General features: G+C 38.7%; 1 protein-coding gene across 2 annotated transcripts; it reads right to left on the reverse strand.

Moving 5' to 3' along the window:
* Positions 1–4,811: 4,811 nt before the first annotated feature.
* Positions 4,812–17,299, reverse strand: LOC116500207 (granulocyte-macrophage colony-stimulating factor receptor subunit alpha-like). Of its 2 annotated transcripts, XM_032205123.1 has the most exons (9): positions 17,198–17,299; positions 12,929–13,058; positions 12,667–12,836; positions 10,599–10,738; positions 8,907–8,945; positions 7,890–8,028; positions 7,239–7,326; positions 6,594–6,675; positions 4,812–4,897 (listed from the first exon to the last, which is right to left on the reverse strand). In XM_032205123.1, exons 1-9 carry the CDS (start codon positions 17,262–17,264, stop codon positions 4,829–4,831), a joined length of 924 nt encoding a protein of 307 aa, XP_032061014.1. In that variant the 5' UTR covers positions 17,265–17,299; the 3' UTR covers positions 4,812–4,828. The 2 variants fall into 2 exon arrangements, with proteins under 2 accessions (XP_032061014.1, XP_032061022.1); XM_032205131.1 differs by lacking the exon at positions 6,594–6,675.
* Positions 17,300–24,849: the final 7,550 nt, after the last annotated feature.

Raw genomic sequence — 24,849 nt, forward strand, 5'->3', positions numbered from 1 at the left:
CACTACTTTAATAAAAATCCAACACACAGCATCAGTGAGCCTCTACAAAGAAAAGTAACTCTATCCTAGCCCAAATATTTACAATATTTTCTTCTTAAGAACAGGCAGATGCATTCTACTGTGGTTAAAATCTAATAGGAGTCTGTCTATATGCTCCTTTACCACTCCTGTTTCTTGCCTATTTTATTTAGAAAAAAAAAGGGCTGCTGCCCAGCACCCTACCAGGCTGCTCCAGGAGTCACCATTCTCTGTCAAAATCCCCAGTTCCTGTCCTGCTACTGCTTTATTGACATATGTAAAGATATAACCATATCAGTATTAGTTTGTATTATCAGCTAGTCGTATATAGCTATGATACAGTTATTTCCAAAGGAAAAAGCTGAAGATATAATGCAGTGGGCTCATGAGTATTTCCACTGCCTAGATTCCCGCTGCAGTGTGAGACTGATCACTGATGAGCTGTAAGTGTGCTGTTGTTTTCCAGGTTCATGCTCTTACACTGCTTGTAAACGTCAATGATACTGAGTTGTCACTAAGGCCAACCATCACCCCCAAATGGATTTCTGACCTGCTTTCTTCTCTGCAGTTCAAAAAGAGAGACGGTGTGGCACAGTAAGTCTCCTTATTATCAGCTTTTTGACTACAAAAGTCTTTTCTAATGAAATGAAAATCACACCATCTCCACTTATGCTCACATGATGTATTAGAAGTGTAGAACAAGGCTGGACTGGAAAACAATGTATTAAGTGACACCTTGTCGTTGAGTTCATGCATTTGATCATGTCCATCAGTAACTCAGTATTAATTTAGAAGATGAACAACTCACCTTGAGCATTGAGAACTTAAAAAAAAACCTCCAGTCATCCCTAGAAACAGTAATCACAAGGGAATCAAGAAGGCCTGGCTTAGTCTTTCATGGTTTCAGACAGAAAGGTTTAAGGGAATGGTGTTTTTATAAGGATGCATTCATGAGTCCCTTGGGAGTGCACTTTCTCTGTATTTCAGGAGAGAATAAAAATGTGGCAAAGTTTTTCTGAAGCATAGTTATGAAACAAACAAACACTGTGAACAGGAATGATGAGCAAATAGGAATAGGTGTTTTTTTTTTCTGTCAAAAAAAAAAAAGATTTAGTTATAGAAGAAGCTCTTTCTGTTGAGAATAACTTTTCCTGTTGAAAAAAATGAAAGTTCAGACTTCAGGTCTGAACCCAGTGTGGTCATTCAGAGGAAAAAGTCATCTGAGGATTCACTGCACTTCCAGATAAAAGAAATTCCGTGCTTGCCCATGCAGATATCTTTTTAACACTTACTGAGCTGTAGAGGTAGAAGAAAGGACTTCCGACTACAAAGAATTTAAAACAAACAAACAAGCAAAATACACTCTATTGTGTCCTCATCTTTGGAAGAGAATCACTCTTTTTAATGGTGGTAACAGACTTTAATGGTGATTACATTTTATAGAGAAGGAAGGGGGCAAAGTGTCTGGGCTAATAAAATTAAAGCCATATGAAATTCCTGGGAGAATCAAATGGGGTTCAGGAAATTGAAGGAAGACAGAGTTTATGTGCCTTTCACTCTCCTTTCTCCCAGCCTTTTACTTCCCTTTTTCTCCCTCCTCCAACAATATAGGTCCCAGAGTGCTAAGCTGTCTCCCACCCATTCCTGAAGAAGACGCCTCCAAAATAGGAGCTCTGCTCATCTCCAGGCACCTCATACTTCAGGAGCAAAGACGGGAAGGAGTTGAGTTGAGCCCAGAGATTGGGCTGGAGAGGAGAAAGGATCAATTCTATCAAAATTGCATTTGTTAATTCTGCACCACTTTAAGGATGGGGTTTAACGTCAACTTTTGCTGTGAGGGGACTGTAACTCCACATGGTTACTTGTGCATCCCAGACAGATCTTCCTGCTCCCACTCTGAAGAGCTTTCAAGCCTGTAGCAAACAGCAGAGGAGTGGCATGCTCTCTGGCACTCTCTCAGATTGTGGATCTGCGTAACACATTGAGGAAGTCTAGGTTTTGAGGTTTTGGGGTTTGGATACTTTTTTAAAATTAAAAAAAAAAAAAAAAAGAAAACACTACAGGAGAACAATCCAAGCAGCCCACAAAGACAGTGTTGTAACCACCACAAAGGAACTCTTCTACCCAGGGGATTTCTTTGTTTAACTATATTTAGGGCAAATTCTCACCTGAGGCTTTAAAAAATGTAAACAAAAAACAAAACAAAAAAAATCTCCAAGCAAGGCCAGTGCAGTTGATGATATTGTCAAAGCCTGTTATCTTCTGGAGGCTAGGGAACCAGCACTGAGCTGTCTCATTATAACCCAGGAGAGGAAAAACAATAGGCTATTTCCAGAGGAAAACTGGGCAGAGATACTGAGATTGATTCTCACCTTTGAGCTTTACAAGGAGTAAAGTCACTGCAGAAACAGAATTAAAAATAACCTTTCCTAAAAGTCGCTAAAGCTCATAATAATTAATTGATCCAACAGCAATAAGGGTACTCACATGAACTGCCTAGACATTTTGTACTGCTGATGTATTATGACTTGTATAGACTGCAACATTACAAATACCCTGTTTTTTGTCCTTGCACCAAAGATCCTCTATTTTTCAGGAGATGATGTTTTCCACAGAACAGAGGAACAGCAACAGGAGACCAGAATGCAGGGCTTTTATGTGTGTAAATGTGAATATTCAAATCACTTGAATAGAAGGTTACACAGCCTGACCATCCTTTTGTAGTGATCACTGTATGGGCCTTTGCTCAGGGATGGGAAAGGGATACCTTAACCCCACCCCTACTCCCTCCTCCATTGTGTCATGGAGAGATTTCTTGTGTTCTCATCAGGATGCTAGAAGTGAATTCCAGTGAATTCCAGGTTGTTAAGTGGCTTTGTAGCCTCATCAGCTTTCCTAGTGAAAGCAGTGTGGATGCAAGAAGGTCACCAATAGCCATGATTGAATGTGAATGAAACAGGATGGAGAGGATCTGGTAGACCTTATCTGTTTCATTTCCCTTAAATTAAAATAAACTTTGCCTTTAGTTGAACACTTTTGATGCAGAAGCTTTTATTGTTAGGAAGTGATAGTTTAAGATTAGGCTCCTTCTCTGTTTCTGTTTTTAAAGGTAATTGAAAGAAATTGTTAATAAAAGCTTGTTTAGAAACACAGAATCAGAAAAAAATTGTTTTCAAAAGGGACTTCTTGTGGACTAGTGGAATTTTGTCACCCTGAGTGAACTTTATCTGCCAGGATGAGATTTCAGCTGCCTAAGATGTTTTTAACTATCCTGAGACCTGCTGGAAGGGCAATGTGTCAGGATACATGTAAAACAGGAGAATTATAGAAATCACCAGAAACAATATTTAGATACACATGCTGGACAAGCGAACTACAGGATCTTCTCAACTGGATCTGCAACTCATTAAACAAAAACTGGTCAAGGATGTGAGTCAAGGGCAGTCTTAAATGCAAGGACTATGATGTGATGGACTTTAAAATCCTGAGAGAAAGCAGAAAGGCAAACAGCGTAATATATACATTGGATGACATGAGAGTCAACTTCAGCTTGCTCAGGGCAGGATGGGGTCTCAGATCCAGAGGTCTGTCTGTCTCTCACACCGTAGTTTGGAGACTGACAGTAAGTCAGAGACTTCTATGGATGTGTCCTGCCAGCAACCCTGATTTAGGTTTACTTTTATCTTTGTGTGATACCACCAAGGTACCACCACTGATGAAGGGTATCCTTGTATGACAGCAGAGGCCTTTAGAAGTGGAGACACAGGATATGGTAATGAAGTGTACAGGCATGGGGGAAATAAGAGATGGGACACTGGGCACCCCATGGTTATAAATGACCTCTAACCCTTGGTTTCCCCAACTGAAATGATCCACATGCTAAAGTGGAATGCATGATTAGCTTTCCATACTAAGGTTGTGTCTCATATCTGCTTACTAGTTAGAGGTTCAGGATATGTTACTTCTGTTTTGTCCAGGTGTTATAAAAACAGCCAGCCTGTACTTCAGCTTGCAAGTGTCAGGCTTCTGGTTGAAAGTTCAAACGTTTAATTTCTGACATTGTACACCATCCCTCCTCCCCTTCCCAGCTATCTGATACCTGTTAGTATTCACAATTCAAGTTATACTTTTATCTACCACAAATATGAAGTGATGAGAGGTGGGAGGAAACCTTTGGGTTTGTAAACAGTGAGGGTCAGCCCCTAGGTGATATTGTGCTGAAGGACTTAGCAACATAGTTTGGAGGCAACAAATGGGTTTATGAGAAAATTGTCTCCTGAAATCTTTAACAATATTCATTTTCTGTGGACAAGTGAGCATTTTTGAGATGTTTAATCTTGGCCTATTTTCAGTGGGTTTTCATAGAGATGATAAATTTTTACTCCTGATTACAGCCTTGATCAAGCTGTTTCCTAGGCAGTGGACCACTGAAGGCTCTGAATAAAACCCTTAAATGTGGTTGCTTCTATTTTATTCTTTTGGATTAGATTGAAAATTAGTATAATAACTTCCACAGCACTACTGAAATATTTTTGCTGAAACACTGCAAAAATGGTCTTCATAAGAAGAAGGAAGAAATCATCATCATACAACTGAAAGTATTTTTTGAAAATGCAAGCAAATACAAGGAGTTTTTCAAAGACAGGTTCCTGAGGAGCTGCCTCTACAGGCAATGATGTTATCTCTGCTTAGAAGAAGGACGATATGAAAAACCTATAAATTATTGCCAACAAGATACATAATTGTTCATGTGAAAAAAAACAAAAACAAAAACAAAAACAAAAATCCAACTCTCTTCACTTGCATGCCATTATGCCACTTCTTCAATAACAGTTATTTCTTCAGTTTCATGCTTTATTAATTGATTCTTATGTTCTGTCTATTAAAAGAAGAAAAAAAACATTTCATTAGTGTTTCATGCATTAGATTAGTCACTATGTTACAATTTTGAACCTCCTACTATTTAAATGGTAGTTATTTATTATATAGAAGCTGTTGTAGGACTCTGTCAGTGAGAGGACTGAAGTAGTAGTGTCTAGATATTCCCTTCATGATGAGCTCCCCAAAGAGGACCAAATGACATCTCACAGAATCCCAGAATCCCAGAATGGCCGAGGTTGGAAGGAACCTCTGAAGACCATCTAATCCTACCCCCGTGCTGAGCAGGATCACCTAAAGCACGTTGCATCCAGGTGGGTTTTGAATAGCTCCAGACAAGGAGACCCCACAACCTCTCTGGGCAGCCTGTGCCAGTCCTCTGTCACCCTCACAGTAAAGAAGTGCCCTCTTGTACTTAGCTGGAACCTCCTGTGCTTCAGTTTGTGACTGTTGCCTCTTGTCCTGTTGCTGGGCACAACTGAAAAGAGATTGGCTCCATCCTCTTGACACCCTCCCCTCAGATATTTATACACATTTATGAGGTCTCCCCTCAGTCTTCTCTTTCCTGGGCTAAACAGGCCCAGTTCTCTCATCCTGTCCTCATACGACAGGTGCTACAGCCATCTAATCATTTTAGTAGCCCTCCTCTGGACTCGCTCCAGTAGTTCTATGTCCCTCTGGTACTGGGGAGCCCAGAGCTGGACACAATAATCCAGGCGTGGCCTCACCAGGGCTGAGTAGAAGGGGAGGATCACCTCCCTTGACCTGCTTGCAGCACTCTTCCAAATGCACCCCAGGGTACCGTTGGCCTTCTTGACCACGAGGGCATATTGCACTTGCAACAGCCTGCTGTCCACCAGGACTCTCAGGTCTCTCTCTGCAGAGCTGCACTGCAGCAGGTGACCCCCCAGCCTGTACTGGTGCTTGGGGTTATTCCACTGAACAGCCAGAAATCTAATCTTTTTTAGCATTGGAAAGTTCATGTGACTAAGGAACTGAAATTAAAAAGATTAACAGAGGCTTCCAGTGATCCAGTGTTTCCTTGTGGACATGTTCTTGCTTCCAGGCCTGTCTGTAGCCAACTCAAATACTTTCTGAATTGCAGCAAGTTTTGCACAATGCTCTCCAGACTGTCAGTTCCCCTTTGTTACTTGCAATCTGTTCCTTGCTCTCATGAGTCTCTCAAGCACTCTGTGTAAGCTAGAATCTCTTAGCTGTCTACTACACTTTCTTACCATAACCTTGAAAATTTCCCGTCTTAAGCAGTGTTGCCAAATACTAACATGGTCTCAGCATCTATTACACAAGTATTTTTTACCAGAAGTAGATTTCTCTGTCCATTCTCACCCCATAACTGAGCAGCAACCTAGATTTGCATTATTATTGTCCTGAGCTTAGGCTCAGCACTCCTAGTGATAACATATGGTTTATAAGGAGAGCTGGGTGAAATTATGTATTTGTCAAATGCTCCAGGTGTACATATCACAAATATCTTAGAATGGAAAAGGAAAACCATAAGAATTATTTTCATATGGAATTCCTCTTTCAGTACACCAACAGAAGGAAAAAAAAAAAAAAAAGAAAAAAGAAAAAAATTCTTTGTTTATGCACATTTCTCTGACACTTAGATCATACCTTTGAAACTGCAATGGATCCTCATTTACAAAAAATTTTGGACAAATGGAAGGAAAATATACCTGGAAATTCATTGGAGCGATCTCATGGAATGGGTCTTTTGGCTGTAGTACTCTAGCAGGTACTGTTTTCAAATAAATATTTCTACAGTGACAAAAAGGGGTGGTGAAGAAAAGACTCAGTATGCAAATATCAAAATGTACTATAATTTTATTATACTCCTGAGTTATTATTTTCTCCCTCCAAGACAAAAGTAATGAAAGGTTAACTAAAAATTATGTGGATTTAAAACAATGGCATCAGTTCATTGTTCAGAATTTGGATTATAGTAATCTCTTTTATGACTTTTTAATAAATCATAGGAAGTTTTTTCATCCTCTTAAAGAGAAATATTTTTAAAACAAGGAAATTTTACATGCCACACCTCTACATTGCAGTATCTGAAAGTAGGAAAGGGGAACTGATATAAGACCTTGTCTTGAAAGGAGTTGTGCAATATTGATCAAGCAAGTAAAAAGGTTGGAAATCAGAAATGTAGAGCCCACTTGAGGAATGTCTACATGTATGGTGTCATGACTCCTGCAACAATTCAGTGTCAGTTTTTTCCCCCTCCCTCCTCCTTAAAAGACACCAGAACATTTCTATTGGAGAAAGAGGAGTTATTTCAGGTACAGAATAAAAAAAAATGCACAAGAAACAAAGCTTACACTGCACAGAGAAAAAATACGACACTTGCTGCCAGTTCTGATACCAGAAGTAGCAGATATGATGAAGTAGACGTAAGTTGTTCTCCTCCTGAAAGACATGTAGTCATCAAAATGTTGTTTAGTATCACAGAATAAGAAAGATTGCTCAACTATGTGAAACACCAGTATGAAGTCACTTCTTCCTTAGCCTAGCTCCTCATGATCTTGTAACATGTGAATGAGTAGGATGGCAGACAGTATGTGGGCCATATCCAGTAACTTGAGACTACCAAGCCTCAAGCCTCAGAACCTCATTTTGTGAGGTTCTGAGTCCTACAGAGTACTTCAAAATTCAAGGTGGCAGGGAGCAACAGGGAAATAAGAAGTTTATGAAGACAAAAGTAGAAATGGAAGAAGGAAAACAGCTAACAATGAAGACCTGAAAAAATGTGCTTTATTCACTGTCTTCTTGCAAGAAGAATTAACCGTCACAACAGAATGGTTGGAAACCTCCCTTATATTAAGAGATATTCCAGTTCTTTGCTCCTTTCATCCTAGCAAATTGAATAAATTTGGAAATATAAAAATATTTCTATCTGTGAAGTAAGAAGTGAGGCAGACAAGTAATATCTGAGAAAAAAATTAGGTCAAAAAAATGATTTTCATTCTTACCAAACTCTACAGGTGTACTCCACTCCCCCCAGTTTTTGCTCACTAAGCAACCATTGTCAGTAGCTCTGATTTTGATGCTGTATCTTCTTTCTGCACTAAAGCTGTCAAATATGTAGGAGTTTCCAGTGATGTTTGTTTCCTAAACAGAAAACTAGACTGAGAGCTTTTTCTTTGCTAAATGACAATGTGTCTGCTTCATTTAATGATGTAGACACTTACAAATTTTGCACATATATCTATGGACAGATGAGTGAAATAACAAATAGAAAATCATCCCTTAAGAAATTAGTTTGTTCCATTTTAATTCATTTTGTATGAATATCTTTGTCAGTGGTGCTGGGAGGGTGAAATTTGCAGCATTTAACCTCTGCTAAAGAGCAAAATTTTGGAAGAAAACACAAAACAATAGTGTATTTTCAATCTGTAAGTCTTTTAGCAGGAACTTCTCTGAAGAATTGTCATTCCCTTTCCTATAATTGTTTTCAAAACTGAAGTAAAGTTTAACAATTAGATTACATAGAAGTGAAACATTTGACATATATGGAAATGCTTCTCAGAAGAGTACTGAACTTTCTTGAAAACTGTGTTTTTTTTTTTTCTTCTTCCTCCTTTATACTGATTTAATCTTTCAGTTGATATTTTCCTGCATCCTTCATCTCGACCTCTCCCAGAGACCATTAATAAAGTACAAATCTCCATAGTTCTCCTTTACTTTTTTTTAATCTTCAACAGAAATGTGGAATTATGATCCATATTTATACACAAGTATGAGTTTGCTAGGAAGTACAATGAACTGTAAAATGGAAGATTTTGTGACTTGCAAAGAAATAATATAAAGTTTCATATATGTGGGAATATATTTTATAAACAACAGTTTAAAACTATGTTGAGGAAACTTGTCAATAAGAAGCATACACAGTATACTGAAACCAAGGCAATTTGATTGGAGGATGTTCTTACATAAACATAGCATAAAAACAGCATAAATGTTAGATTAATAGGATAATAAAGACTTACCATTTTAGATGTGTCTTTGATGCCTTTCTCAGGATCAACCTAGCAACAACAGAGAACTTGAATGTTTATGATTGTTCCTTTTGTTTCTTTGTAATAAGGTGTCTTGCCTTATGAATGTTTGATTTTCAGAAAACAACAACAACAAAACCCACATGCTTCATATGCCTTCTTTTATAGACCATGAAGTTAAACGGTTCTTCCACTGAAACATTTTTCCTTACCACTAATGCTCTAAAATAATGTATACTTTATTTTTAATTGCAGAACTGTGAATCAAAGAACTAAACAACAGCAACAAAAGGCTCAGGTTGCCCACAAATGAAAAGTCTGTGTTTCAGTTGTACATAAGAGTATCTTAAAAAATACTAACAAACTGGGGCAATGCTTTCTTCATCCAAATTTTTGTCTATGTAACTTTTACACTGTTAATCTTTTAATTAGTTATGTTATGTCTTCCTTTTTATTTTTTTATTTTTTTATTTTTTTTATTGTTACTGTTGGAACCATGAGTTCAACTGTTTCTACAGATATTTCAAGCGGTATTTTTGATGGATAAATACTTGCAATTTTTAAAATGCATAGTAACAACCACATATAGGTAAGATATGGAAAACCTGGATATTCTGTTCTAATAACATGTACAATATATATGTATACATATTTTATTAAGACATGGATGGTTCTTTCCACTTTAAGTTAAAAAAAAAGACACTGAACTTGAAAAAAAAAATAAAATAAAAAAACAACAAACAAACCCAAACCCTCCCACAACCCACAATGAACTGATGTGTATTTCTGCCCATTTATATCTGATTGTGACAGCTGAAGTGAAATTCACAACTGTATATAAGATGCAGACCTACTTTAGCTAAACCTCAGAATCAGATAAGGTACAGACATTGAGGTCATCTAAGTAGACAGTTGGATCTGGGAGGATGCTTGTTTACACAAAAGCTGCATACAAAAGAATTACAGAATTCCAGTTAACAGTAAAACAGGAAACATATAAGAAACAAAACAAAACAAAACAACAACAACAAAAACAAAACCACGAGGGAGAATGTCGCACAAGCTATAAGATGAGCATGTTAAATGTTGGTGTTAGCATTATCTATTTAAACCATCTACATTTCTACTTCGCATTGCTCACTTTTTTTCCTCTAGTGCTCTGCAAATGAGGAACATCGTACACTTCTGATCTTTAAAACAGATAGCTACATTTAAAGTTAAAATTTTTGGCAATTTTGAGCCCTTGCAACAATCCAAGAATTCCAGTTACACATTGAATTCACTATGTAATTCACTTTATTGGCCAACTACATCCTTTAGCAGAATTATGTTCATGTCAGACAACTTCCATACATAGCAAAACCAAGAAGGCCAAGCTAGGGTCTTTTTTTTTCTTCTTTTCTTTTTTTTTTTTTTTTTTTCGGGGGGGGGGCAAGGTGAAGGAGGTAGTAATAGTAATGGCGAGGAAGATTATGCTCTATGTATTCACCCTCAGTGTGGGGATCCTTGCCCAGTTTCTTTAATGTAGCATGGACTGATAGCACTTCTATACCTGTGCAAGGATACCTTGTATAAAAATGGAGTGGTCACTCAAACAGAAGAACAGGGGATCAGTTGTATGGTAGTGTGTGTGGAAATACAAGCAGGCAAACAGAGTTAAGTGTTATAATCAATTCTTCTTACCTTCTTTTCTATGACAACTTGGTATTTGAAACAAGTGTCTCTTTTCACATGACTTGTACGAGGTGGTTGCCACTTAATTTCACAACTATGAGAAAGTCCTTTACAGTTCACAGTGACATTTAATGGAGGGGTGAGCTTCTCTGAAATAATTTAATTAAGAATAAAATTATTATGCATCTATGAATAAAACTGATTAAAAAACAAGTCTTTTTTTTTTTTTTTAATATAAGTGGTTAGGTGGCTGTTCAAATAAGTGGTCTAAAAAGTTGTAATGTAACTTTGTGAGAATTACCAGATTCACCCCATATTCAAAAGCAGAACTTCCACTCCACTTGAGGTGCTTGGAATATCAGAAATAACTGTAGGTAAAATTAAATTAAAACAAACAAACTCCAGTTGGAAATTAGGAGAAATTTCTTCCCAGAAAGAGTGGTCAGGCATTGGAATGGGTTGCTCAGGGAAGTGGTAGAGTCACTGTCCAAGGGGGTGTATAAGTAAAGTTTGGATGTGGTGCTTAGGGACATGGTTTAGTGGGTGACATTGGTGGTAGGGTGATGGTTGGACCATATGATCCTGGAGGTCTTTTCCAACCATAATGATTCTATGAAACAAACCTGTTGTGATATTTTACTGAATTGAGAAATTTAATCTGAGCAACATTTTTTGTGTGTGTGTGTATTCATATTAAATTGAATCAATTTCCTTCTTCTTTTTTTTTTTTTTTTCTTTTTCTAACTATAAACGCATTAAAAAAAATGAAAAAATATTTTACTCATTGTACTAAAGCGCTTGGTTCTTTTGTATTCTGCGGATGAACAGAGTTCAGAATTATGAGATACTGGTATAGACCTAACATCTAGTTAGTCCCACTCAGGCATCCATGGCCACTTAATTCCAAAAGATGAGCTTGTTCTTTCACAGAACACATATTTGACTGAAATGTTCAAAATTATCTGACCTGTGGGGTTTCAGATTGTCTCTCTGTTCTGAGGAACAGATTTTTAAAAAGTTTTTTTTTTTTTTTTTTTTTTTTTTTTTTTTTTCCCCAGGGATGACTTCTTCACTCCCTTAGTGTAATACTAGAAATAGAAGGGAAGGATGATGGATATCATCTACCATGATGATGACGAAATTGAGTGCACCCTCAGCAAGTTTGCAGATGACACCAAACTGAGTGGTGCAGTTGATACAATAGAGGGAAGGGATGCCATCCAGAGGGAACTGGACAGGCTGGAGAAGTGGGCCCATAAGAACCTAATGAGGTCCAAGAAGGCCAAGTGCAAGGTGTTGCACTTGGGCTGGGGCAATCCCAGTATTTATATAGACTGAGCAAAGAAGAACTTGAGAGCAGCCTTGTGGAGAAAGACTTTGGGGTCCTGATGTGGACCCCAAAGAAGGTGCACATGAGCCATCAGTGCATGCTTGCAGTCTGGAAGGCCAACTATGTCCTATGCTGCATCAAAAAAGGGGTGGCCAGCAGGGAGAGGGAGGTGATTGTCCCCTTCTACTCTGGTCTTGTGAGGCCCCGCCTGGAGTACTGTATGAAGGCCTGAGGCCCCCAGCACAAGAAGGATGCGGAGCTCTTGGAACGAGTCCAGAGGAGGGCCACCAAGATGATCAGAGGTCTGGAGCACCTCTCCTATGCAGAAAGGTTGAGTGAACTGGGCTTGTTTAGCTTGGAGAAGAGAAGGCGCCAGGGAGGCCTCATTGTGGCCTTCCAGTACTTGAAGGGAGCCTATAAACAGGAGGGGGAACACTTGTTTATATGTGTTGATAGTGATAGGACAAGGGGGAATGGTTTTAAACTAAGACAGGGAAGATTTAGGTTAGAAATTAGGAGAAAGTTTCTCACTCAGAGGGTGGTAAGGCACTGGAACAGGTTGCCCAGAGAGGTTGTGGATGCCCCATCCCTGGAGGCATTCAAGGCCAGGCTGGGTGCAGCCAGCTCTAGTGGTTGGTAACCCTTCCCAGAGCAGGGGGATTGAAAGTAGATGATCTTTAAGGTTCTTTTCAACCCAGGCCATTCTATGATTCTATGAAATAAAATTGAAAAAAAAAATATCCTTACCAATTTTGTACAGAGCAATGATATTCTTGTAGGACTGAATGTTTTGTCCACTTCCATTTACCAGGAAATAAGCTTTCTTATTTTCTATTGTCACATTTTGGAATCTACATCCCGTGTGCCTTCCCCAATTATCTTTGACATAATTCTGGCATCCTATGAAATCTTCTTTCCTTTATATGACAAATTGCTTCAGTTAAATATTAGTAATGTCACATGTCAGACCAGAATTCAAAATTCCCAAGACTCAAGAAGACCTACTTACCGTGAGCTCTTCCAGTACAGGAAATATTGGGTATCTCCTGGAACTGTCCTGCTCACATGCCAAGTGCAGTTCATGAAGGAAACATTATATATCACACAGATAAAATTTTCTATGGCTGTGTCATTCATGTCTGCAAACACAGGAAGAATATCCCACATCAATTCTGTGGAGAGATTGTGTAACTGCTTAAACCCTTTAGAGCTCTGCATGTCTATTTAGTGGTTTGTAAGCACTTGATTAGCAAAACTAACTGCATACTAGTTGGGTCTTGCAATTACATGTTTACTTTAACGTAGCAGTGATTTTATCTGAGTCTGAGGATTACCTACCATTGTTACAGATACTGAAAATTTGACTATGATTTAATCAGCTCAGGGACATGATGTAGTGAAGATTATTAATGAAGACAGTCACTATTGAGAACTTTGTCTAGATCCTCAGTTTATGTAAGGTCCAGCCTACAATGGAACATAAATTCTACAGCTATGAGCCAGGGAAGTTCTCTATCCCATGTCTGTGTTAAGCACTGACTTTTGGTTTATTTATAAAGGACTAAGGATTTAAAATAAGCTTTCCACCTCTTTCACTGTGTAACAATTAGATGATTACAACCTAACTCTGAGACTGTTTCCCAAAGCTAGTTCCTGCAGGAGAGAATGGCATATTTTCAATCTTGAATTTAGAACCACTGTTAATCTGTTCAAGACTAAGGCACTTTGGATTCAAGGATATGGTGAATTTTGAATGCACAGGACTTGATATGCCCAAATATCCATATCATTAATGCAAAACCAAGAAAAAAATGAAGAGTAAGTTGATAATTTGCTTACATTAAAGAGCTGTTCTAGTTGTATATTCACATGAGGAATAAATTCCATGTGTTGTGTCTTCCCTATCAAAAGGTAAGATCTTCAATGGGAAATAATCACGTAGTAGCTATCATCATGAACTGAAGGTCTGCATCACAGCTTTCCAAGTCAGTGAATTGTTGAGCTTAAACACCATCACCACCTACCAGTGTACCTCCACAGTGAGCCTTACAGCACCCCCCATGTCAAACACTTGTTCCCAAACAATGCTAAGAAGCCATCATCTTATGAGAACAATTGGCTGTCTCCTGTCCAAGCTTCATTGCAGTCCAAGCTGGAAGCCTCTTTCTCTTTATTTCCCCATACAGCAACTGATCACATAGCTGACAGCACTGATTTCAAACAAAATGCTGTATTTGAGCAGACCAAAACTGACATCAGTGGATTCTTAGGGAGAAAAGTAAAAGGAAGGAGAAAGCACAGAGCAAGCCTCCACTTATAGAATCTCTCAGCTGCTGGTGAGAAGTGTCCTAAGGGGTTTCAAAGTTAAGAGCTACTTTTTAGATTGTTGTACTTAGCAGTCTGAGAAAGCCAGATCCCCCATTAATTTCTTCTATCCCTTCTAAATCTATTTTTTTTAGTTGTGTAGTCACCATCCCTGGAAATGTTGGATATGGTGCTTAGTGTCATGGTTTAATGGGTGACATTGGTAGTAGGGTGATGGTTAGACCAGATGATCTTGGAGGTCATTTCCAACCCTAATGATTCTATGATTTATTTGGCCTCCACTGCATCCCTTGGGTGAGCAAGGGGGGAATTTAAAAGGTGTATTTTCCTTCTGGATCCTTTTATTTCCTCGGCAGTGATGTAAGAAAAAGTAGTGTTTCTTCAGAAAAGGTGCTCAAGAATACACTCTTATACCTTGTACCTCATATTTTTTCTTGGCTAGATTCAGGCAGGTACTGTGCTGTATAAATGGTTTTGGGACTACTCTACAGAAGGGATTTATTTTTTTTTTTTCATTTGAACATACTCGGAATGTAGGCACATAATAAATATGGCCTGGCTCAAAGTTTCCAGAGGCAAAGGCTGCTATCTAGGACACCTAATACAATGAGGCTGCTATCTAGAAGACCTAATACTATGTTATAGTTTTGTGGAGATTTATTTTTAATTTCTACTTTATTCATCCGTCTGTGGTGTGCAAAAGTATGGCTAACCTTCCTTCAAGGTGCTGTTTATTTTTGAGTGGAACTGATGTGATTACTGTGTTTGCACCCAACACACTACAACACACTATTTTAAGCAAACAGTGTTTTCTTTTCTTTGTTTATATATTTGCTTCTATGTATCATTCTTTCTTTCTTCACTTTCTTTGAGTCAACTTAGGTTAGCTCCATCACTTCTGTGGATATTACAAACTGTAGGAGTTGTATCTGCAGAAACATGTCAAAGAAAATAAATTTGACTCTGGATTCTTTGTGGCAATCAGGATTGCTAACAAAGAAAGACTGGATTTCACTTCTGGGTCTTGAGCCCAAGACCTTTTTTAATTTTTATTCAAAAGTTCCTGAATAGAAAATGCATAAACTGCTCTCAGATCTTGGACACAATTGGACAAATAACGTATTTGGAATTAAAACATCATACTTTACTATTAGAAACAAACAAAAAGAAATTAACTTGCTTTAACCTTTTAACCTAACTCTGAAGATGCCACCAGACTGCAGGGTGGAGTTCATCTTACTTAACATTGTACAAGTGCTGTATAGCTCTGCCCACAAAGGAGCCGGTAATTCTATGCTGCCTTTAAAGTGGCTGGAAAGAAACAATACTTAAGACTGTTTATTCAAGCTAGCATGTGATGAATAAAGCATTCACTCTGTTTGTTTCCCACCAGTCACTGGAAAGATAGGTCAGGATGACCAGCCTAGAGGCATCCCTCTATAACAAAGTTTTCTGCCTTTAACCCAGAAGGAATAATTCATTCTGCATTTTACATTATCTGGAATCCACATGTAACTACTACACAGAAACACTGCCTTTTTTCTTTTTCTATGAAAATCACAAAATCATTTTTGAAAATATCTTTTCCTTCTCTTTCTTATACCTGTGGTATTATCATATATTTCTTCTCTTTAGAAAAACTGTTGCAGTAGAACTGTACTTTTTTTCCCTCAAAGGTGGGAAAAACTTTCTTTTACATCCCAAGTAATTGCTGTGCAGATTATTGACCAAAATATTAAGGAAACAAAGTATTTCCATGCAAAGCTGTTTTATTCTTGCATTGTAGAATTTTCCATGAAAATAGGCTACAGCTAGACTTCATACTGCAGAACAAGTCAATTTTAATTACTTTTTTTTTTTTTTTTTCTGAAAATGCTCAGTCCTGAGACATGTCCCCAGACAATGTTTATTTTAGAATTTTGGAAATATTATCTAGGTTGAAATCCTGCTGCAGTGACTATTCTCATTCAGACTGATTAGAGACAAAAAAGAGAATGATTAGACAAGAAAAAATCTGCCCAATAACCTGCTGGTTATAAGTAATATATGACCGTGTAGCTTATCATGTCTTCATGTCTGATAATGTTATGACTTTTATAACCATTGGAAAGGAAGGTTTCTTACTGGAAAATAAACAAACAAACAAAAATAACACTTTTTTTTCTTTCTTTCTTTTTTTTTTTTTTTTTTCTCCTTTGGGGAGGGGGATGGGAAGGGAAAGAATACCTTTTTAATGCTGGGCATCTTACTTAAGACTAGACCTCTGAGTTTATTTCCCAGCTTTACCTCTGAGACATTTAGAGAATTATTTTTGCCTGTAGGCGAATATTAGAGATGTAATTATTGCTTACATGTTTTATGTGCTATAAGGATAAATTTATGCTTACATTCCTCTGACATATTCAGAGAATTATGGATATTGTGAAATATTCTACCTCAGTATTAAAATTGGAATAAGAGAAAAGACACATAAATACTTCTATTCAGCTGGTACTTAAATGCAGTACTACTCAAAGGAATTTACTCTGTATAGAGATTTTTCTGTATGAATTTAAAAATCTGAATATTTCCAGGCAAGCTGTGCTTTCTGCAAGAGAATACAGAAAGTGACATAGGCACTCTTCAATACTGTAATGCAGGGTTTGCTGTAACAAGCAAAATACTGCTTCTTGGATGAACCCAATAATGCTGTTAATATGGTCACTTTTCATTTTTAAATATTTTTAAATAACTATTTTCAGATTGCAGAAAAGAATGTGCTAATAAGCCATCAAAATGTTGTCTAAGACAGTCTTTGGAGACAAAAGCATGCATTTTGTAAGTAGTGTTTATCCACCTCTCACAGAGTTATTCTAAGAATATCACAAAAACACAATGACAGAATACAGTATTTCTTTGCCTATCTTCTTTGAGATAAAATTTAACAACAGAGAAATATAAAAAATAAACATACCTCCTCCTTGCAAAGATGTTTCCCTGTGGCGGTTACAGTAAAGGGGCACAGAAAGGACGGAAGTCATAAATTCGTCTCAGAGGCATATTTTTCTGTGCTTTGACAGTGTTATTTCATTATTAAGCTGTTCTAAACTGCTCACGTAAGAGGGTGTGAAAAAAAAAACAAACGCCTACATCTTACTCATTTCCCTTACCTCACACTTCCGTAAGGCAACAGGGAAAAAGCACAGCTACATCCATTGTATTGTTACAGGAAGGCAAATAAGTAAGAGGAGAGTGACACGCTCTTCACCACTTCCTTTACATAATTTTAATTCGTTGCTGTCACCTGTGTTTCACAGAGGCTTCCATACCGGGCACAACCTCAAAGGCAGGTGAAGATACAAGTTGAATTTCTGGCTCAGGTACAGGTCAGCACCATTGTTTCAAACAACACCACTGTTTTCAGCTTATTGCCAAGGGTCACTGCCCTGCATGGGAGATTATGCCTGGTGCTGTGGACTTCATAACATCTGTTCACAGCTCTGCCTCAGTCATACTTAAAGACAGCTCCCATGGATGAGCAGCAAACCAATATCACCAGCTTCCACAACTTTTCTACTTGACAAAGTTAATGTCCTCTATGCGTACATATTTTTGGGGGGATGAATTCAATGTATGGTCAAGGAAAAGTTTGTTCTGGCATGCAAATGCCCTGAGTGTACCAAAACAGCACTATGGCAACTGCCTGTACTAGTGCCCTAGTCCTAGGATGGTGTACAGTTCCTCTTGCTCTCTGGCTGCAGAGTCTGAATGTCCTCTTTCCAAATGCATTCAGTGATGTGAGCATAGTCCTAAGCTATCATACTACCCAGCTATGGAGATGCACAACTGCCCAGGTTAACAGGCTCTGTAGTAGCCCAAGGCTTTTTGACTGTTTTTGAGACTGAAGCATGTGCCTGGGTACTGAAAAACATTTGTCCAGGAAAGCATCTTTCTGTGAACTGAGAAACATAGTGCCTGCCTTTTCTTATGCTGCATAGTACAGTCTGAGACCCTAAAACTCACAAAGACAAACTTGTAGACGTTCAGGGCACAAACACATGGAAGGAAAGGTTGCCATCCAGAGAGACCTTGACAGTCTTGAGAGTTGGGCCTGTGTGAACCACATGAGGTTCAGTCAACTAAGCCAAGTGCAAGATCCTGCACCTGCATGCCAAGCACAAATTCAGGCGGGGTGGAGAACGGATTGAGATGGACTTGTGCAAATTCATGACTGAAAAGCTGAACATGAGCCAGCAGTGTGTGCTGCAGCCCAGAAAGCCAAATGTACCCTGAGCTGCAGCAAAAGAAGCATGGTCAGCAGTTCGAGGAAGGCGATTACCTCAACTCTGCTGTCATAAGACCCCCCGTGGAGTACTGTGTTCAGTTCTGGGGCCCCCAGCACAGGAAGGACATGGACCTATTAAAATGAGTCCAGAGGAGGGCCCCAAAGATGATCAAGGGTTTGGAGCACCTCTCCTATTAAGATAGGCTTAGAGAGTTGGGGTTTTTCATCCTGGAGAGAAAGAAGACTCTGGGCAGACTTTACGGTGACCTTCAGGACCTAACGGGGTCTACAGGAAAGCCTGGAAGCTATTCTTTATCTGGGAGTGATATGGGATAAAGGTTTTAAGCTAAAAAAGGGTAGATTTAGATTAGATATTAGGAAGAAATTATTGGGTGATGATGCCCTGGCATAGCTTGCTCATCAAAGCAGTGGATGTCCCATCCCTGAAGGTGTTCAAGGCCAGGCTGGATGGGGCTCTGGTGGGAGGTGTCCCTGCCCATGGCAGAGGGGTTGGAATTAGATGATCCTTAACGTCCTTTCCAACCCAAAGCATTCTATGATTAAATGATTTTATGTCTGTGATTACTGATTCCTCTGCCTTTCTCACCTGTGAATTACTTGAACAGGAAAATAAGTTTATTAAACAACAGCATTTAAATCTGATGACTTATAACGTTCACTGCATGTACTTGTCTTTCTACACTTATTTGTTATATATCATGGAAGGAGTGGTAAATCAGTTGAGATCTGTCCTGCTTCTGTTTGCTTGTGTCTTGTACAGCTTCTTTCCTATAACCCTTTGTTTTTCTTGCTCTTCTGAGCAGAGGAGGAATTGGGAGTTTCTTGAGAAGATGTTTCCTCTTCTTCAGGTCTCAATTCCTCAATTTTATTCATAGATTAGCCAGCAGGATACTAGGCTGTTCCCTGATATGACACTTAATTTGAGAAACTGTAGAAGTAAGATCTTCTGTTCTCTTTCTCACTTTCTATGGTAGAGACTTTTTTAAAAACTGGAATAAATGTGGTTTTGGGATAAATTTTTATCAGCAAGCCTGAAATGTCATTTTATCAAGGTATATACAGTCTGTCCAGCTAGATGACAATAGTGCTGAGAAGATTGGAAGCTAAACAATTGACCTTCATATTCATCTGTAAGGCACAGACTGAATCAGGTCTTCTGTGGAAAGGATATAATTATGTAATTAAAGACTGTGTCACAATTAATATGCACACATCCCAAAAGAAATAGGGCTGTATAAGCAAATATAAATGAGGATGGATAATCTTGGTATACTTCCACAGATTTACTCTTAATTTAAATTGCACTTTCTAAAGTTTTGACAATTCTATTAAATAATCATATGGTACATGGACAATTTCTTTTGTGATATGGGAAACTACTGTGACTCTTAGTTAACTGTATGTGTGACTTTTTTTAAGGGAAGACCTGTGAAATTGTTGAGATATAGACATGTCTTCTCATGTACTTGGTGTTTCACTGCATGCAATCATTTGGAATCACATAGGAACATTTAGATTTTCTTTGTTAAGACAATACTGATTAGATAGGAAGAAATATTTTTTTTTCCCCTCCATTGCCATAATTATACGGAGTTTACTCACATTTAACCTCGTTGTAGTGACTCAGGTGTGTTTCCAGGTAGAGGTAAGAAAGAACCACAGCTGGACATCTGACCAAATTACTTATGGCATTTGGGATCCTGTGAAAAGGATTTGGAACTCATCTGAGCAGTGGGATCTGATGAAACTGCATTAGTTACATACACCTAAAATTGCTCCTACTATGATTTTACATCTGCTTGAACATAAGAGCTGTTTTTCCAGGATTCGCTGATTTCATGGGTAAGAGAAACAAAAAAACAAGCAAATGAGAACCTCTTGTTCTACCTCAAGTGCTTGATAACTTGATCAGTTTGTCAGCATGAAAATGTGCCTGATGTGAAACCCTAATTTTGCTCCTGTAATTGTAATGCACACTACATGACAGGTGTAGGGGTGAAGCAAAAATACAACAGAAGCCCTGTAAACTTGTAAGGTTCCATATAATTCCCACAGAGGCAGGGGAATTCTGGAGGCCTGGGAGTAATGGGTTGTCCCCTAGGGATGGCAGCAGATGCTGCCTTTTTTTTTTTTTGGTCCTATATGAAAATTACTATTTATTTATTTATTTATTTATTTATCAGGGTAGAAAACACTGAAATTAAAATATCAGTCAGTTAAACAATGTGCGACATGTGCAAAATAATAAAATATTTTTATTTTTAAATTCTCTCTCTTTTTCTCTTTCTCTCTCAAAATGCAAGCAATTTTTCAAATTTGACCAGAATTGATGGGTTTATTTTGAATGATGGTCTGCTGAGTTATAGTCCAAAACAGCATTTTATGCTGAAAAAAATATTTGCATGAAAATTTTAAAACTCAATTTTAAAGGTCATATAGCTGAGTAAGAACTATATGAATTCAACCCAGAAAAAGGTTTTCCTTATTTGTATTTTATTTCTTCTTTGGACTGAAATTACATCAGATTAGATTTCACCATTTCTCCATTTCTTTTGTGCTATATTAATGAAACAAATTCATAAAAGGTAGAATAATGTTGATTTTTCTTGGCTAATATTTTTAAGAGCAATTTTGTTTTTACTTTTGAAACTTACATAAAAATAAACAATTACAGTATTGGAAATCTTAGCAAACCATTGCTGTTAACTACTGTAACTTATGTATGCTGGATATATGAAGCTTTCTAGCACAAAAAGCGTTAAATTAGTTACTTATCTACTGTAATGCTCTCTGGATCCAAAGCCCTTAGGTTATTCTCTTTATCAGTTATGCTTTTAAACATAATTACTCATTGTATTTTCAGAAAAAAACAAATAGCATATTTTCACAGTAAAAGCTCTACTAGCCAGCAGTGGGAAGGATATTTTAAAAAAAAAAAAAAGAGTAAAAGAGGCCCATGGTTTCTTTGATTCATCAGCAATGTTTCTATCTCTGAAGACTGCAGTGTGTGACTGGAGTTTGTATTGAATAATCAATAAGGGGAATAATCTAGGCACCAAATCCAGAGTCTGCTACAATGGATATTTAGCAAGCCATCATGAGACAGTACTGCTTGCATGATTAAACACTTATGTCAATAACAAGTGATTGAACTTTCTCCATCACAGCATCAAAACAAGAAGCCACCAGCTTACACCATCAAGAGAAGGCAATGGCATGGAAAATGAAACAGCGTAGGAAGAAGAGATATAGTGCAGTTCAGCTGTACAAATAACTCTTGCTCCTTTAATTTTTCCTTGAACTATTTAGTTCAGAATCCATAAAAGGGATTATTGGTAAAGAACTGATAAAGTGGGGAGAGGAGAGGTTATACTTGGAGATGAAATTCAGAAGTAGATATGAAGATGAGATGTAGGAGAGAGATACCTTAAGCCCTATAGAAAGCAAAATAGACTGCTACTAAACTATCACAGGAAAGGATGTAAAACATAAAATCAGCTGTGAGCAGGAGAGAGGCATAGAATCAGTTCTGACAACATGGCTGAGACATTCATAGGTCTCTCAAAAAGCCTTTGGTCTCTCTCTCCAGCTATCAAACCCTCCTCAACTCATCTATATGGCAAAAAGACCCCTCTGTCCATTTATCTTCCCCAAGATGTAAAGAATATCCCTTTTCCTGTGTGATGCTCTGTCTATTATTGTCTACATCCATACATCGTTGGTCCTGCACTGACAAAAAAAGTCTTTGCTTTTTATTTGTATATTGAATCCCTGCAAAATATGCCTGCTTCTTCATATAATTCTTCTTCTTCTAGATACAAGTATAGAATATATCTTGGCCTATTAACACTTCCTTTTTGAAGGAAGGTAAGGAGTATATAAGGGGCAAACACATGAGTATAAGAGCAATAGAAAGCAGGAAGGAGAAACTCAATTTCTCCTGCCCTTCAACTTGGTGGCACTGCTTGTGTGTTTGGAAAAGCTTAGTCAGGGAATGTCAACCAAGGCTCCCTCAGGGACTGCCTGTCCTCTTGTAATCTCATACTGACATCAAAACTTTCCAGGATGGCAAGAAAGGAAATTCTAGTTGTTGTGTAATGGACAGTGCTTTTTAAGGTGTCAGTTAATTCTGTACTACCTTTTAATTAATCACTGACAAAGTAAGGACTTTGCCACCCTGCCCTAGTGCCTGGTAAGGTCAAATTGTATAGGGAAACTTAGAAGTTAAAGCAATGTAAAGATTTAGGAAGGCCAGAGCAGAAAAGAGTTTAAAACCCATCAGTGCTGTAGACAAATTCCTACATAATCTATCATGGAACATGTAAGGCTTCAGGTGAAGCCACTCTTGAACACTGCAATGTGGGATCATGTAGAAGAAAACTAGGAATGTTTTCTTTGTCATTGGTGACAGAGGGAGAGCTTTACCTTCCATTTGGTTCACAGAATCACAGAATTTCTAGGTTGTAAGAGACCTCAAGATCATCGAGTCCAACCTCTGACCTAATGCTAGCAGTCCCCACTAAACCATATCCCTAAGCTCTACATCTAAACGTCTTTTGAAGACTTCCAGGGATGGTGACTCCACCACTTCCCTGGGCAGCCTGTTCCAATGCCTCACAACCCTTTCAATGAAGAAGTTCTTCCTAACATCTAACCTAAAACTCCCCTGGCTCAACTTTAGCCCATTCGCCCTCGTCCTGTCACCAGGCACGTGGGAGAACAAACCAACCCCCACCTTGCTACAGCCTCCCTTGAGGTACCTATAGAGAGTGATAAGGTCGCCTCTGAGCCTCCTCTTCTCCAGGCTGAACAAGCCCAGCTCCCTCAGCCGCTCCTCGTAGGACTTGTTCTCCAGGCCCCTCACCAGCTTCGTCGCCCTTCTCTGGACCTGCTCAAGCACCTCAATGTCCTTCTTGTAGCGAGGGGCCCAAAACTGAACACAGTACTCGAGGTGCGGCCTCACCAGAGCTGAGTACAGGGGGACGATCACCTCCCTAGCCCTGCTGGTCACACTGTTCCTGATACAAGCCAGGATGCCGTTGGCCTTCTTGGCCACCTGAGCACACTGCTGGCTCATATTCAGCCGACTATCCACCATCACTCCCAGGTCCTTCTCTGCCTGGCAGCTCTCCAACCATTCCTCTCCCAGCCTGTAGCTCTGCTTGGGGTTATTGCGCCCCAGGTGCAGGACCCGGCACTTGGCCTTGTTAAACTTCATGCAGTTGACCTCAGCCCATCGGTGCAGCCTATCCAGATCCTCCTGCAGAGCTTTCCTACCCTCAAGCAGATCGACACACGCACCTAACTTGGTGTCATCTGCAAACTTACTGAGGGTGCACTCAATGCCCTCGTCCAGATCATCGATGAAGATATTAAAGAGGACCGGCCCCAGCACTGAGCCCTGGGGGACGCCACTAGTGACTGGCCTCCAACTGGACTTGGCTCCATTCACCACGACTCTTTGGGCCCAGCTATCCAGCCAGTTTCTAACCCAACGAAGCGTTCGGACCTTAGTATTTAATTTAGCCCCAAGATGTGGCATCTGGTGAACTTTCATGAAATCACTCCATCTTCCTTGAAAAAAAAATATAAATTGTTTGCAACAAAAAATGGAAAAACAAAACAAAACTAAACAAACAAACAACAACAACAACAACAACAAAAAACAACGACCTAATATCAGAAGATAGGTGGAATCACCAACATAAAGGCACATCTTTCAGTCCACATGGCAAGTCTTATTGGAAATATGTTTCTGTTTCTATTTCACTGTTCTATAATGTACAGAATAGTAACCATTAAGTATGAAATGCGCTTTTATGTTATTATGCTCAGGTAAAGCAAAAGCTATTTGGGGTTCTTGGGACTAGTGTGTGTTCTCCCCTTGGCCACTGAGAAAATCTCATTACTAGAGAAAATTCAGTCAAACCATCTCTGCCCATGTAGCACCTGTGGCAGTATGCCAAGTTGGTACCAGACGAGATGTAACAGCTTTGTAAGACAAGTGGTCTCATGACAGTCCAGCATGGAAGTTACTCATACTCTTTTTACTGATGATGTAAGGAAGAAAAATACAAGTATCAAGTGGTAGTCTACTCCTGCTGCAAGGGAAAGCACCAATTTTGCCACCTTTCTCCTTTGTATTAACATTTCTGCATGTTGAGTGCATGTATGTGAAGGGAGTGCTTGGAATGGCTTCCCTCAAAACCTCTGCAAGGGTCCACACAACACTTTCTTGATGGATACATCTACCACAGGAATGTTCCATGTTGCTAGTGTTTCTCCCACAAGCCAAGGAAAGGCTTAGAAAACCCTTACCT

The sequence above is a fragment of the Aythya fuligula genome, chromosome 1 (genome assembly GCF_009819795.1).
Source record: "Aythya fuligula isolate bAytFul2 chromosome 1, bAytFul2.pri, whole genome shotgun sequence".
Classification (NCBI taxonomy): Eukaryota; Metazoa; Chordata; class Aves; order Anseriformes; family Anatidae; genus Aythya; species Aythya fuligula.

Bases quoted from the DNA above. Each gene is read 5' to 3' on its own strand.
- LOC116500207 (XM_032205123.1), bottom strand. From the start codon at position 17,264: ATGACTTCCGTCCTTTCTGTGCCCCTTTACTGTAACCGCCACAGGGAA. The intron at 13,059-17,197 runs GTATGTTTATTT...CTGTGTTTGCAG, and splicing joins AACATCTTTGCAAGGAGGAG to ACATGAATGACACAGCCATA. The intron at 8,029-8,906 runs GTAAGTCTTTAT...TTTTCTGTTTAG, and splicing joins TCAAAGACACATCTAAAATG to GAAACAAACATCACTGGAAA.